The following is a 14,418-nucleotide window of genomic DNA, read 5'->3' on the forward strand; positions in this document are numbered from 1 at the left end:
CAGCAATGCCTGGAAACTTGCTATGGAACCAGCCACCCCAGCGCCCTGCTACAGCTGGCTTCCCTTGAAGTCTTGGCGGGACCACTAATGATAGGCTTCCAGTGCGGCAGGATCATCGGAGTATTTCAGCAAGCCTGCTGGATGGGATGCCTTTCCCCGGCACAGGAGTGCGCAGTAACCTGCAGCTGTGGCCCAGTGCCCAGGGCTTTCTTGACTTCAGGTCCTTGCGAAAAGAATGCTTCTTTGTTGGAGGGGACAGGTCCCGGAGACATGGGGGATTTGGAAAAGGGGCGAAGGGACACTGGGAAAAAATGGAATTAGCCCCAAACCCCAGTCTTTCTGCCTGACAATTGTAGTCTCTTGCCCGAATGAATCTGGTGGTTAGAAACTAAATGCTGTCTTCAGCTGAACAGCCAAAGGGAATCCTAAACCAGGACTTCTGCTGCTGGCCACAGACCCCCGCGGTGCAGACCTGGAATTGCCACACAGAGCTTCCAGAGCTTCCTAAGCATCTTTCCTCACTCATTTAAATCAACAGGCCCTCGAGGAGGGCGCATTCCACTCGGCATTGTGGGGCTGAGGAAGAGAGAAAATGGGGGGCGGGGAGAGGAGGGGGTGGACAGGGAAGGAAACGGAGAAGTGACTGGAAGTCTCTGTGCCATGGGGATGGGGCAGGAGAGGGGAATCAGATGGGGGGGGGGCGTGAGGTGGGTGAAGAGGGGGTGTTCAGAGCACCGATGGGGAGGTTGTATAGGGAAATGGGTAGTTTGTGTGGTTAATTTTTACCAGTAAGAATTAGCTTGGGCCAATGCTCTTTACAGCCTACTGGACCATGGTTTGTGGAAACACGTGGACATCAATGCCTTCGAGCTGAAAGGTGGTTCCTGAGTTCATTTTAGGATGACCTTAAACCTCTTAATTTTATGCCTATTTTCCTTCCTCGGCATAGTCAGCAGTCAAAGCTGATGAAAGTCTGTGCGTCAGTCTAACAAGAGCTCTTTCAGTATATGGAAAAGAAAAATGCTGAGAGCGAGCGAAGCACATGAACGTGGAGAACAAATCACAACCTCGGCAGGCCTGGCCACAGAGCAGGTGCCTGGCACACATCACCCCCCTCCCCCCCATGTCTGTTTTTCTCTTAACCTTGGGATCTCTTTCTGTATTGCTGGGAGCCTATTTTTCTCACCAGACTATCAGACTGTTATTTTTCAAAGTGATAAATACTCACTGCATGCCAACAAAGCACTGGTCTTCGCCCACGCATGGAGGCCTGGGGATGGCTGCCCAGCTAGGGGGTGTGGACTCCTCGCTGACTGCCAAGTCTGTCCCTCCCGGCAGGTCACTCAGTGGACGGGCAAGAGTTCTGGTTGACTCCTTCCATAGCTTCAGACCTCTCCTGTGGCTCTGAGATTCAGTCACAGGCCCTTGGAAATGGGGACACTGAACACAGTACTGAGCCACGCACCATGAATCCTGGGGAGATGGTTGGACGTGCAGGCTCTGTGGGCCACCTGGCATTCCTGAACAAGAATCCCCACCACAACCAGACCCCTAGGTAATTCCTGTGCCCAGGGAAGTATCAGTAGGCGTGGTCTACAGAATGCTCAAGCTAGCCCATTCAAATCCTTGGCCCAACAATCCAAGCAGATCTGGGCGGTGGGGTCCGGTAGAGAGAACATGATAAGGAGCCGAGTGCCAAGTCCTCCACCAGTGTCCCCAGTGTCCCCGGGCAGGGTTGGGTCTTACTCAGCGGTGTGACTCAGGACTTACACCCTGACTTTTTGGGGCCTGAGTACAGAAAATTTCCCAATTCTTTCCTGTCCTAAAATTCTAGATCTATGGTTCTAGTTTGTCGAGATTTTGTTTTGTTGCCCTCGCCACACTGAAGTAGTGGTTTTAATCAATAGTTGCATTCTTTGATATAGCCTGGCACACAGCAGAGCTTGATAAATATTTACTGAATTAAGTGATACAGGTACAGTCCTTTTAAGCCTAAAAAAAAAAAGAAAGAAAGAAAGAAAATGTGCTGTGAGCAGCCAGACCAAACTATATCAGGTTTAGGTTGTACTTTTGAGGGCAGCTGACAATCTAGGATCTCTTGCTAAAATAACCTTGAAGCAGCCAACCTCAGAAATCCATTCACATATGAAGTGGTAAAGTGGTACACTCTCTCACTCTGGCATTTCCGTGAAGTGTTTGATTAGTTAGAATCCAGAAGGGGCAGACTGGAGGTGGCAAATTCACCCTTTCTGGATGGATCTGTGGACTGAGAAGATTAATCCAAGAGCCCTCTGACAGAAGTATCGGTGTTTCCCCAGGCCCAATTCCCACTATGCCTTTCCCTAGAATTCCACAGGCCCCTCTTAGCTCTGTGGGGGAGTCCGGGTTCAGCGGTCTCTCGGGAGCCTGCCTTTTGGGGTGACTGGGTCTCCACTCTTGGTGGATCTCAGACTGAATTTTGGAGGGGCCAGGGCCCTCCATCTTTCCCCTCGACTTCAAGCTGAGGGGAGGCACAAAACGGACGTGCAAGTATGAACAATTCTCCATGGGATTGCATTTTGAACCCCCCCAGGATCTTTGTAAGAAGTACTGGGTCGCGACCCACCCCAGACTGAATACCTCAGAATACCTGGGAGTAGAGCCTGGCCAGGGCAATCCAGACCATCTCCGCAGGTCATCCAACTCTGCAGCCAGCAGCCCCGGGAAGAAGTGCTGCCTGGCACTTGACAACTGCCATTCACGCATACCGGAAGTCACAAACTCTTAGTTCAATGAAAGCTCCACAGGTGATGTACTGAAGGGAGTGGCTGGGAGAAGACAACCTTCCCAGGCAATTCACCAGCCACCAGGAGGGGTGGTCGTGTTTCCAGATCTTTTATCAAGCGAAGCTGGGCATTTTAACTTGCTGCTCCACGCGTTGGTTTTTAAATGCCAACGACCGGTTAAAGAACATTTTAAACCCCAAGCAATCCAACAAAAGACATCTGTGACCCATTTGATGGCAAAGCTCCGCCAGTCTGACTGCTCTGGCAAAATTATGCAGAGACTTGCACCCGGGCCCAGTGAGGAGCCCAGCAAAGACACAAGCCAAAGCGCTCCCCGCTCAAGTCCAGCAGCCTGCTGCTGTGGTTTTGGTACTGCTGAGTGGGTCTGATCCACAGCGGCCAGGTGTGCTAGAAGACAGCAAGTGAAAACCCAAACGGTGTCTACCTCTTTGATTTGTTTCGCTGCGAACTCGGGTCAAGATGAACACCTGACCATTATCGGTATTCCATACGAGGTCTGGTTAATCAATTGTTTTTTTTCTCTGCCTACAAACAATGGACTTTCTTAGGCTAATGGAGTTCTGAGAAGAGGTAAAGAAGTCATGTCCACAGGTATTCGAATATAGAAACTGGCATCCAATATGCATTCAAGAAGCCTAAGCTTCCTTAATTGAGTTTTTAAAACCTTAGTGGGGTCTCTCGCATCCTGCTGCTGGGAGGGTGAACTGACATGCCGACTGATCTGCTATTTCTCACATCCCAATTTTAACACATAGTAAGGAAATAAGAGCACAGACGTAACTACATCAAGTGATGAATCAACAATAGTGGTGCCCACTGGATGTGCTAAGAGTAGAGTTCTACACATTTTTCACTTTGCATTAATTTTCTAAGGCGAGCATAGACTACACTCACGAGCGAGACCACCCAAAGGGGAAAATGAAAAAGCTTTGTGGGGCACATATTTTTCCTGGTTGTCATATCACCACAGTCCAAATGGACACTAAGACAGCCAAATCTCTACCTGAAACATTTTAAGCCCAACAGAATCCAACGCAATAGAAAATCCAATATAATAGAAAGTGTAACCCCCAACCGCAGGCCTGTGCTTTCTCCACTGAGGCCTGATTGGCAGGGCTGTTGAGAGCCTGCTGGGACAGCCAGAATCTGTAAACAGTGAGGGAGGCAGATGGTGTGTGTGTGTGTGTGTGTGTGTGTGGGGGGGGTTCTGCCAGTCCTCCTTGCTGGCACCCAAGGCCAGCTCCGCCAGGCCAGCCACTGACCCCATTCTCTCCCTGTGGCCGGCCTGGGTCAGCTTACTTTTCCTTCAGTGGGAAATGACTTTTGCACGAGAGTCAGTGAGCTGGCTGGAGGAGGGAAGGATGGAGGGCAGGGGAGAAGGAAGGGACTTGAAGGATTAATGAGCTGATTTCCATTAGGGCTTTGACATCTTGGAATGACTAGCAGCCTGTAAGAGTAGAAGCCCAGTCCTTTACTCAGGCTATGTTGCCAACTGGCCATTTATCACCCAAAATTCCCCAACAACTCCATGGCCATGGTTTAATCACCTCATCTAAATCCCTATTAATCTTGCAAAGTCAAAACACAAACATACGACAAAAGTCTTTATTTTAGGCGCCCTCAACTTCAGGGTCAAGATTTCAAAATGAACTGGTTGTCCAATGGTTCCAGTGATGGTTTTTTTTTCCCCCTTTAAATCTTTGGGCAGAAGGGACAAGTAAATGACACTCCTACTGATGATTTTGTAGCTATTAGACTGAATCAACTCAGGCGAATAAGCAAGTAAGTTACAGAAGGAAAAAGGTACTGGTGCTCACTTGGTGCTCAAACACTGCTTTATTTTATTTGTTTTCCCCAATAACATTAATGTCTTATAGCTAATACTCAAGAGACACAGAAAAGCCTTAGTTGGTTCAAAGGAATATTTATTCCTCTTTCAGGTGTCCATTAGTGGAACACACGGAAACCTCCTCCTCAACTGCATTTTGAATATGTTGCATCATATTGGCTTTCTTTTTTTTTAAAAGAAAATATTCTAAAATTTATTGTGGTGATGACTGTATAACAATTCTTGATATGACTGAACTATTTAATTATATGATATTTGGATTATGTCCCAATAAAGTTGTTTTTTTTAATCATTTTATTAGGGGCTCACATAACTCTTATCACAATCCATACACACATCAATTTGTAAAGCACATTTGTACATTCATTGCCCTCATCATTCTCAAAACAGTTCCTCTCCACTTAAGCCCCCCCACCCCATTAGGTCCTCATTTTTCCCCTCCCTCCTCCCTCCCCACTCCCTCATGAGCTCTTGATAATTTATAAATTGTTATTTTGTCATATCTTGCCCTGTCCGACATCTCCTTTCACCCACTTTCCTGTTGTCCGTCCCCCAGGGAGGAGGTCACATATAGTTCCTTGTAATCGGTTCCCTCTTTCCTACCCACTCTCCCTCTACCCTCCCAGTATCGCCACTCACACCATTGGTCCTGAAGGGATCATCTGCCCTGGATTCCCTGGATTTCCAGTTCCTATCTGTACCAGTGTACATCCTCTGGTCTAGCCAGACTTGCAAGGTAGAATTCACATCATGATAGCAGGGGCGGGGAGGAAGCATTTAGGAACTAGAGGAAAGTTGTATTTTTCATCGTTGCTACATCACACCCTGACTGGCTTGTCTCCTCTCCGAGACCCCTCTGCAAGGGGATCTCCAGTGGCCTACAAATGGGCTTTGGGTCTCCACCCCGCCCTCTTCCCCCCTCATTCACTATGGTAACATTCTTTCATTCTGATGATGCCTTATACCTGATCCCTTCGACACCTCGTGATTCCATAGGCTGATGTGCTTCTTCCATGTGGGCTTTGTTGTATATTGGCTTTCAAGGGACAGGCTGGGGCACATGTGAAGACAGGAGTCTGTTTGGAGACGGGGACCAGGAAGAGCCTGGAAATGGAGCGACTGGTGCACACACATCCCGGAGACTTTCAGGGCAGGGCGTTGTGTGGCAGGTTTGAGGCTTCCTCCCTTATGCCCAATTCTATAGTTGCCCACTCGCGAACCTCCAGGTTACACTGTCAAGGCTGAGGACAGTACCGCAAGGTGACACACGCTTTTGGAATGCACTTTGCTTTGGCAGTATGTTCTCCTTCCTAACGTTATTCCAGGCGCTGAACACATCCTAATGAACACTAGTGAGAGCCGGCTGGGAAACACGAGGGAAGCGGGTGTTAGGAACCTCTACGGACCACCCACATAGTGGGACCTTCACACTGGAGAATAGAGAGCTGACCACTCTGGAAACCGAAAGGCGGCTTTCCTGGACTCCGGGCAAGGCAGGCAGGCGGACACCCAGCCAATTGCCAGTGATTCATGTCTTTGTTTTCTAGGGCTGGAGAGCCATGGAGAACATCAGAGGGAGGGGTGAAGATGATGAAAATAGCAAGAGGGACCATGGAGAAGGTTACCAGAGGCCAGGAGAACTTCTCCAAGTTGAAGGGGAAGTTGAGCAGTAGCTGAGTCACCCCTCTGCAGGCACTGCACGGAGTGAAGGCCAGCAACGCCCCCTCACCTGACGAGGAGGAGGCCGAGGGCTGGTAGAAGGCGAACGTCTGTGAGACCCAGCTAGGGGAGTGAGCTACGGTGACAGGGACTTCTTCCTTACAGAGCTTCAACAGTGAGGCTTCTGTCCTGGGGCAGTCCTGGCGGGAGGCAGGGTTTCCAGCAGGTGCCAATCTCCATAAATAATACCCAGCAGGATCTGCCTTTTGATTGGGGAATAGCTAAGGGCACAAAGGTGCTCCTGGTTTATCTGCCCTGTCTTCCCAGGAAATGCATCTTGGGCAGGTACATCTCGGAGTCACCCAGAAGGCACAAAGACACTAGGCTTAAGGAAAGCAGTCTATGGCTAACCAATGTTACTTTTTTAGTATCAGGGGAAGGGAGAAAACAAAAACCAGAGTTAGAACTTCCTCATCAATATCCCCATCCCAAGCCTTTGGGGTTTCGACAAACACGAACACACAGCTATGCACACAGTGGGGCATCCTTCCCTGGCTCGTGTCCACCTAAAAGTTCCAGGTAGGAGTGTTTGCTATGTGGCCTCCTTGTAGTTATTCACGTGCCTTGTATCTTTAGGTAGCAGGAGAGCTAACTTTTATGGCGTCTCTACACCCACAATGCCATTTCATACAACCGTGTCTCTGCCTATACCGCCACCAAAGCCTACCTTGTCTACTGGGCAAAAGTCTATTCATCTCCTAAGGGCCAGTTCGCCATCGGCTCTCCCCTGCCCCTCCTCTGGGATATTCCTGTACCTACTATCGACATTTACTGCTAGACTTACCACATCAAAGTAAGCTTTTTTCTTTAATCCGCGTATCTTTCTCCCAACCTGGATGTGAGCTCTGTTAAACCACAGCCTCGCCTCCCTGGGTCTTTGCAATCTAACCCACAGCGTGGCATGTCGCCTGCTCTCCAGATGACGTCACTGAATTGCACTGAGCTGTGGGCCTCAAATAAGGTGGGGGACCCAACTAAAGGACCTGATTTTGAAAAGCAAAAAAGGGGGTCTGCTGAATTAGGTAGCGAAGACACAGAGCCTGTATCACATGCAATGTGTCCTAGCACAGGAGCGGGTAGCAGGAAAGCCTCTTCCGGACCCACTGCTGGAACTGGCAGAAGAAATCATCCCAGGGGGTTCTTGTGCCAACACTGTCCTTCACCAACAGGGTCCTGAGACATTCATTTTGAATAGAGGACTACTTAGAGGGCTCTAGGGGAATTCATTGAGAAATTCTTTGTACTCTAGTTCTAAAACCAAAAAACAATGACAAGGATGGGGGGAGGGAAGTGCCCACCCTTCATGGCCCCAAAATGACAACGTCCATCTAAAACTGACACCTTCCACCCCTTCCTTCTATTCACATCCCGTCTGTCCATCAGTGTCTGTTCAAGTCTTACACTGACCTTTAACCCCTGAACTGCCACGGTGCCAGGAGTCTGTGCCACTTGAGTCTGGTCTGTCACTGTTTGGGTATCTAATGCAGGGCTGGGCACATAGCAGGGATGAATAAGAATGGGCTGGTTTGTGGGCAGAAATACAGCCATAACACAAGCCCCTCCGTCAGGCAGGAGCTGAAGAAAAGTTATCAAGAAAATATTTTTCTTTCTTTACCACAGCCCAAAGACCTAAAGGATAAATATGCCAATAAGTTTAACAAACGCATGCCAATGACTTTCTGAAACTCCCCACCACTAGAAACGGCAATTCTTCCCTGTCCTTCTAACCCCTGATAGCGCCTAGCTCAAGTGGGGCTGTAACATACCTCGTGGCCAGCCAGAGTTTGGCTTTGGTACAAAGAGTGATGTCAGTCAACTCCTGCTGAAAGTCTGAATTCGTTCTGTGTTTGGAGTCTGCGTAGGCTTGTAACAAATGAAAAACCTAAACCGAAGAAAAAAGAAAAAGCAATATCCTGCTGTGAAAATATATTTTTCCTAAATGCACCGCTCCTCCCTTTTAGCTTTCTTTAAACTATTCCCCTCAGAGAAAACGGGCACCTGCAGAAGGCGGCTGGGTCCTGGGTCCTGGGAGCAAGCAGCCTGTTGGTTTTGGAGAACACAGGGGTGGTGAGAAACCAGCCTCCTTCATCTGTTGCTGCGACTGGGCTCCCGGCACAGCTCCAGAAAAAGGCCACCACTTTGTGACCAAGCCATCATTTGCAGCAAGGGCTTAGTCGCGAGGCACCACTGCACACCGAGTCCCAGGAAGAAACGCCAACACCCTTCTCAATGGGAGCAGACGCGCAGGGAGAGAAAACCTGCCTTTCTTTTCAAGTCCACACTGGCTTCCATGGCTCGGTTCACAGAGCAGGCTTGGCCAAAGGCGTGGCCATGGTTAACGCATGCCAGCCTTTGCAGACAGTGGTCTCCATACGTTTGGTTTGGGGCAGGGCAGATCGCCACTAAGGAGATGGGAGTAAGAGGCCACACTGCAGACGTGACCCTCTCGTCAGCGGACATGGCGTTATATCCTGGAATGAAGAGCCATGCTGGAATCTAGCTGCCTGCATTTAGAAAGATGGCCACCATTCCTTCCAGCAGACACACGCATGTGCAGATGTGTGTGTGTACCCATGTGCATGTGCGTGTCGGAGCCCCGCTGTGAAGAGTTCACGCCCACAGCAGGGAAAGGGAGCGAATGAGGATCAAGGAGATCTTTAGACGGGATGCAAGTTAGAGAAGCCCTCCCGCCCCCTTAGCGCCCTGGAGGAGGGCAGGTGCGCTGAGCGGAGCAAGGCTGATGAGCGCACCTGGGCACCGGGAGCGCCCGTTCGAAGGGATGGGTTTACTTTCTCTCCTTGTGACATCCTTCAGAGCCGCAGACGAGTCTTTCTAAGCGACCAGACTGAACTTGTCCTTGCTTTGCCCTCTGGTCAGCGAGCAGCTATCTCTGAAGTGAACAGGGAGGGCTGGGTATTTGAGAGTAATGAGAAAAAGCCAGGGGCCGAGATGACAGAGCCACGAACAGGGAGGGCGTGGGCAGGCTCTCCCGGGTGAGACGCCTGCAGTTCTCAACAAGTGCACGTCGGGCATGCCCGCCTGAGGGGGACTTCAGAAAGTACGTGGAAAAACACCATTCTCTTTTAAGTCCACTCTTCCATGAAGTTTTTGAAGCACCCCCCCCCCGCCCCCCGCTATTTATTTATAAATCAAAAATGAATTTTTATTTCCATGTTCTAAGTAACCATTGTTGTCTGTCCTCCCTCCCCACCCCCCACTCCCCTCCATTCACTGGAGTTGTACTGGAGACTGTATCCCGTCCTGATTTGGAGACTAAACATGCTTTCTCTAATAATGGACCTGTTACTTCAGAAGCGGCATATCACGTGTCACTACCTCACCACAGCCCCGCAGGGACCTAAACCCACAGCAGGCTGTGCCGTCAGGAGCAGTGGGTCTCGCTGGGGCCTGTGCTATTCTGTGCTGATGGTCAGAGGCAAGGGGGATAATCCCAAAAGGCACAAAGAAACTTCCCTCTGCCCCAGTCCCCACGCTCCCGAAAGAGCTGGCAAAGCCACTCTCCACAGCTGCACAAAACCAACCTCCCGGGCTTTCTGGTGTCACGAGAACGTAATTAATCAGCAGACACCAGCCGAAGACTCTGCAGAAAGCTGTGAGATTTTCAAATGCCCCTCTCGCATTTAGAAGACAGCACTTCAAAAGTAACTCTTGATGGATGTGAAACGTAGCCCCGTATTTGCTCTCTTCCTTGGCAAAAACAAGACTGTTTTTGCAGTGCTGGGTAGCTCTGGCTTTAGAAAAGCAGCCCCCAGGCCCGGGGCAGACAGCTCTGTGATGCTGGTGACTCCCTGCGGGTGGGCGGGAGCCACTCACATGGTCCCGGAGGAGAGGTATGCACAGGGACAGCACAGACCAATACCATGGAAAGACGGGGTCAGAGAAATCCTGGGGCAGGGATGGAGAGGGGAGCACAAAGGCGGGGTGGGAGACACATGGAGGTGACAGAAGAGCACTTTAAGCAAATGATCACGTGGGTTATTGCTTGTGAGACACCTTTTTACCTCCATAAGGAAATCACTAAAAGCATCCGCACACACGATTATCCGCATATGACACTTGGTGTTGGGCTCGGTGCGTTCAGGGAAATGAGGCTGTCCCCAGGGGTGGGGGAATGACAACCATGGACATCCAGGAATGAGGCCAGGCCTCTGGGGCACAGTTCCAAGGTCAGGTCGAGGGGGCCTCAGTGGCTCTCAGGGAGCATCCCGTGTGCCAGCTCTTAAAGGACGGCGAGAGCAAGGCGCCACCTTCACCCCCAAGTTCTTGTCGAGAAGAACTTCTGCGCTAAGAGAATGGTTAGACACAGGTCTGGGAGAATAAAACCAAAATGCCAAATTTAGTACCACTGTGTCAATTTCAACTCACAAGACCGCTTGGGCAGCGCTTGGTAGCTCTGGCTTAACTTGAGCAGACAGCCTCAACTTTCCCCTTCAGAACCGTGGGTGGGTTTGAACCGCTCACGCTGCAGTAGTTTGCAGCCCAACACTTACCCAGGCGTACCACCAGGGCTCCCGGGCAGATGAGGACACAGTGGAGAATACAGGGCTGTGCTACACCAAGCACGGGGGATTAACTGAGTGCACACGGGGACTCAGGCACGTTCAGTGTCTTGCTGGGCTTCCCAAATTAGCAATGGGATTTCAGCATTAAGTCAACAAATACTTATCCAGCAAGTCCCACTGCAGCCCCAGTGCTACTGGCTGTCCTAGGGGCTGAATAAACTGACGATCAGTAGCTTTCCTGCCTGTACCTGGTTGGGATTGAGAACCCGCATGGCAGTGTCACTAACGGTGCTTCTGATGCTTGCCTCTGCCGCCATGCTTGCTGCATGGAACCCAAGAGCAACAGGAATGGAGGTGCTTATTTGAAGCTTCTTCCTACACGAAGGTGACCAGATTGGAACGTTGGTAAAGCGGGACAAAAGCGGGACACCATTGATAAAACTCCTATCTTGGGGAAATAGCCACATGGCAGCCAAAAACCGTATACCCTAGCTTGTCGTGCATGCTTTCCAAAAATTGGGACTTTTTAAAAACTGCGGGATGTGGGAAAATTGTTAAAAATTGGAACTGTCCTGCCAAAAGCGGGACGTCTGGTCACTTTATCCTACACAGACCCGAACCTTTTAGGATACAAGGCTCAAATCCCGTCAACTATGTTTGTCAAGAGATCAACCCCAAGTTCCTAATTTGACTGGACTCCTCATTTGGCAGGGGTGAGAGGAAAGCTTCACCGTCACCGTAAAGAGAAACACTTAACCCGCCTGTGGGCAAAGGTGAAAGGAGCACACACTTGGGTGCTGAAGGGACCTGGGTGTAAATCCAGTGACTCGTTAACTGGGTCTAATAGTATCTATTTTGTGGGATTGGAACGGAAAACGACTCACTGTTGTCAATTGGTGCCGACTCATAGTGAGCGACTCTGTAGGTGAGGGTAGAACTGCCCCTGAGTTTCCAACACTGAAGCCCTTTACGGGAGTAGGGTGCCCCACCCTTCTCCCCGAGGAGTGGATGGTCGTTTCGAACTGCGGACCTTGGGGACTGCAGCCCAATTTGGAACTGCTATGCCACCAGGAGTCCTTGCAGGATTGTAGAGGGATTTAAAAGAATATGAGGGGGCTTCAAAAAGTTCATGGGAAGAGTAGAATGAAAAGACAGTGGGATTTTCCCTTGATCTTTGTGAAGCCCATATGTACATACAGCACTTGGCATACACCAGGGCCACTGGATAAAAATGTTAGTCACCACCACCCCCACTCCCACCCCCACCAGGTCTGGTCTGCTCCTTCCTTTCCAGTCTCCATTCCAGACACAGAGAAGACTTTGGGGGCAGGGTGAGAACCCTATCTGACACTGAACATCCTGCCAGACTTGGAAGACGTGGGCGCAAGCAGAGAAAAGAGTAAGAAAAACGCACTGCTGGTGAGTTGACTTGACTCACTGGAGCCCCACACGACACAGCAGAAATGCATGCTCAGGTTTCCAGGGCTGCACGTCTCCATGGAAGCCCGAGGGTCACATATCTACCTTCCCTGGGGGTCTTCTCACCACTGGCCTTTTGGATAGCAGCTGGCTATTGAGGCCACTAAGGTAAAGAGGGTGAATATTCCAGTATTGGGACTGTCCGGGCAGCAGCGCAGAGTTCTGTGTGAAGAGAACCATCCACGAGGTGTGGACAGTCATGGGAGACAAGGCTGGGAGGAGGTCAAGTTGGAGCAAGAAAGATCTCACATGCAACAAGAAGGAATATGTACTTTAGTCTAGAAAGAGGGCAGGCCTCTTCAGAGAGCACGAGTGCTGTGTGGTCAGAGCTGGGAGTCTGGAAGGCACACAGTATGGGGCTGGACACGGAGGGGCAGGATGGCCAGAGCCCCAGCAACACGTCTAGACTAGAGGTGCTAAGGGTCTAATCCAAGGGCTGAAAACTGAAACCCCGTGGGCTGAGAGTGGCTGCAGATGTTTGGTTTGGCCCAGGCAGTGTTTTCAAACCCACACTTATGAATCAGGAGATTGCACATCAAAATCATCCTGATTTCCAACTTTTTTTGAAAAGTAGGAAGACTTGGCACAAGGGACCCACATTCCCGCACGGCTGCAGCCACCTGGCCTGGGCTGAGGTGCTGCGAAACCCTGTGATGAGGAAGGCAGTCTCCGCTCCACCATGGCTCCCGGGACGTTCCAAGGTGGCGTGGGAATGCCATTTACCACTGCTCCGTGCGGGAGTTCGTTTTTTGTTTTTTTTCCTTGTAGAATATTAAGAAGATTCTGAAACACTTACTGAACCCAAATCTTCACGAGATGTTTGAGAATCGTGGATGGACCCTGGGGGTTGCATGTTTACCCGCACCCCTCTTAATTTACTTATCAACATGGTACCAGGAAAACTCTGGCTTTGTACCACCCTCCCTCCCCAACACGTACCACGCATGCACACGCACTCCCGTGCACGCACACGCACTCCCGTGCACGCTCACTCTAAAGTGGAGAAGGGAAACATTTTGGAGGCTGAACACAGGTAGGCCTTGGCCACTGCTTAAAGACTTAGAGCCAAGCCAGGAAGGGGGCACAGCGAGGGCAGAGGGGAATAGGGGCCAGAGAGTAAGAAGCAAGTTTGGGAAGAAGAAAGGGGGTGCATTACATGAGTTGGGCTGGGGAGACCCATGTCATGACTGTTCTAGTTGGCCTGGCATGAAATTGACTGTCTAAACCTTAGGAGCGTGAAAGAAGGCACTATTAATCATCACACATCTACGGGCGTTGATTATAGTAGATGGTCCTGGGTGGGGCAAACAGTTGGTGCCCAACTGCTAACTGAAAGGCTGGCTGGTTGAAGTCAACCAGAAGAAAGGCCTGGTGATCTGCTAGTGAGCTGAAAGCCGAGGAAACTCCAGAGTACAGTTCTCGGTGACGCACTGGGCTGTCATGAGTCAGGCCACCTCACCTGCAATAGGCATTTTTTCTTTATCTCTGGTTTGTAGTTGTTCTTGTAGGCTCTTGGGAGAAAGGTTTACAACATCCACGGCCATCGGGCCAATTCTGACTCACAGCAACCCTATGTAGGGTGTCTGAGAGTATAAATCTCTGCAGAAATGGCAAGCTCCTCTTTCTCCCAAAGAGCGAATAGTGGTTTCGAACTGCTGACCTTGCAGTAAGCCCAACATGTAACCACGATGCCACCAGGGCTCCTTTAGATTTGTAAGAAATTGTGTCATTAGTAAACAAAATGGGAGAGTTTTGTTAACTTGAGCTACTTGTGACCCAGACAAGAGGGCACCAGATGCACACAGGAAACCACCAGGGGCAAGTCACGGGAACCCCTGGGCAGGTGAGGATCAGAGGACGGGGCTGCCTAGTGCTGGGGACAGGCAGGCAGGCAGTGGGGGCCTGAGGAGTCAGGAGAGTGTGAGGGGTGGGCTGGGTTTCTTGCCATCTTGAAATTTGCTGAGAAGTCTGGAGAACCTGGGGCGGTGACTCTGTCCTGCGCCTCCCCACTAGTCGAAACACAGACTGCGGGAGCCCCAGGCATCTGTCAAAGCATGGGGTC

General features: G+C 50.4%; 1 protein-coding gene across 2 annotated transcripts in view; it reads right to left on the minus strand.

Annotated features, from left to right (window-relative positions):
• Nucleotides 1-14,418, minus strand: part of THADA (THADA armadillo repeat containing) — a 391,488-nt gene that overhangs the window by 111,903 nt on the left and 265,167 nt on the right. For both annotated transcript variants that reach the window (XM_045285791.1, XM_045285792.1), the window contains one exon: nucleotides 8,121-8,236. In XM_045285791.1, the coding sequence (XP_045141726.1) occupies nucleotides 8,121-8,236 (116 nt within the window). The remainder of the gene's footprint in view (nucleotides 1-8,120; nucleotides 8,237-14,418) is intronic.

This window comes from Echinops telfairi, unplaced genomic scaffold (genome assembly GCF_000313985.2).
Source record: "Echinops telfairi isolate 266 unplaced genomic scaffold, ASM31398v2 ScPeMD7_7475;HRSCAF=8513, whole genome shotgun sequence".
Taxonomy (NCBI): Eukaryota; Metazoa; Chordata; class Mammalia; order Afrosoricida; family Tenrecidae; genus Echinops; species Echinops telfairi.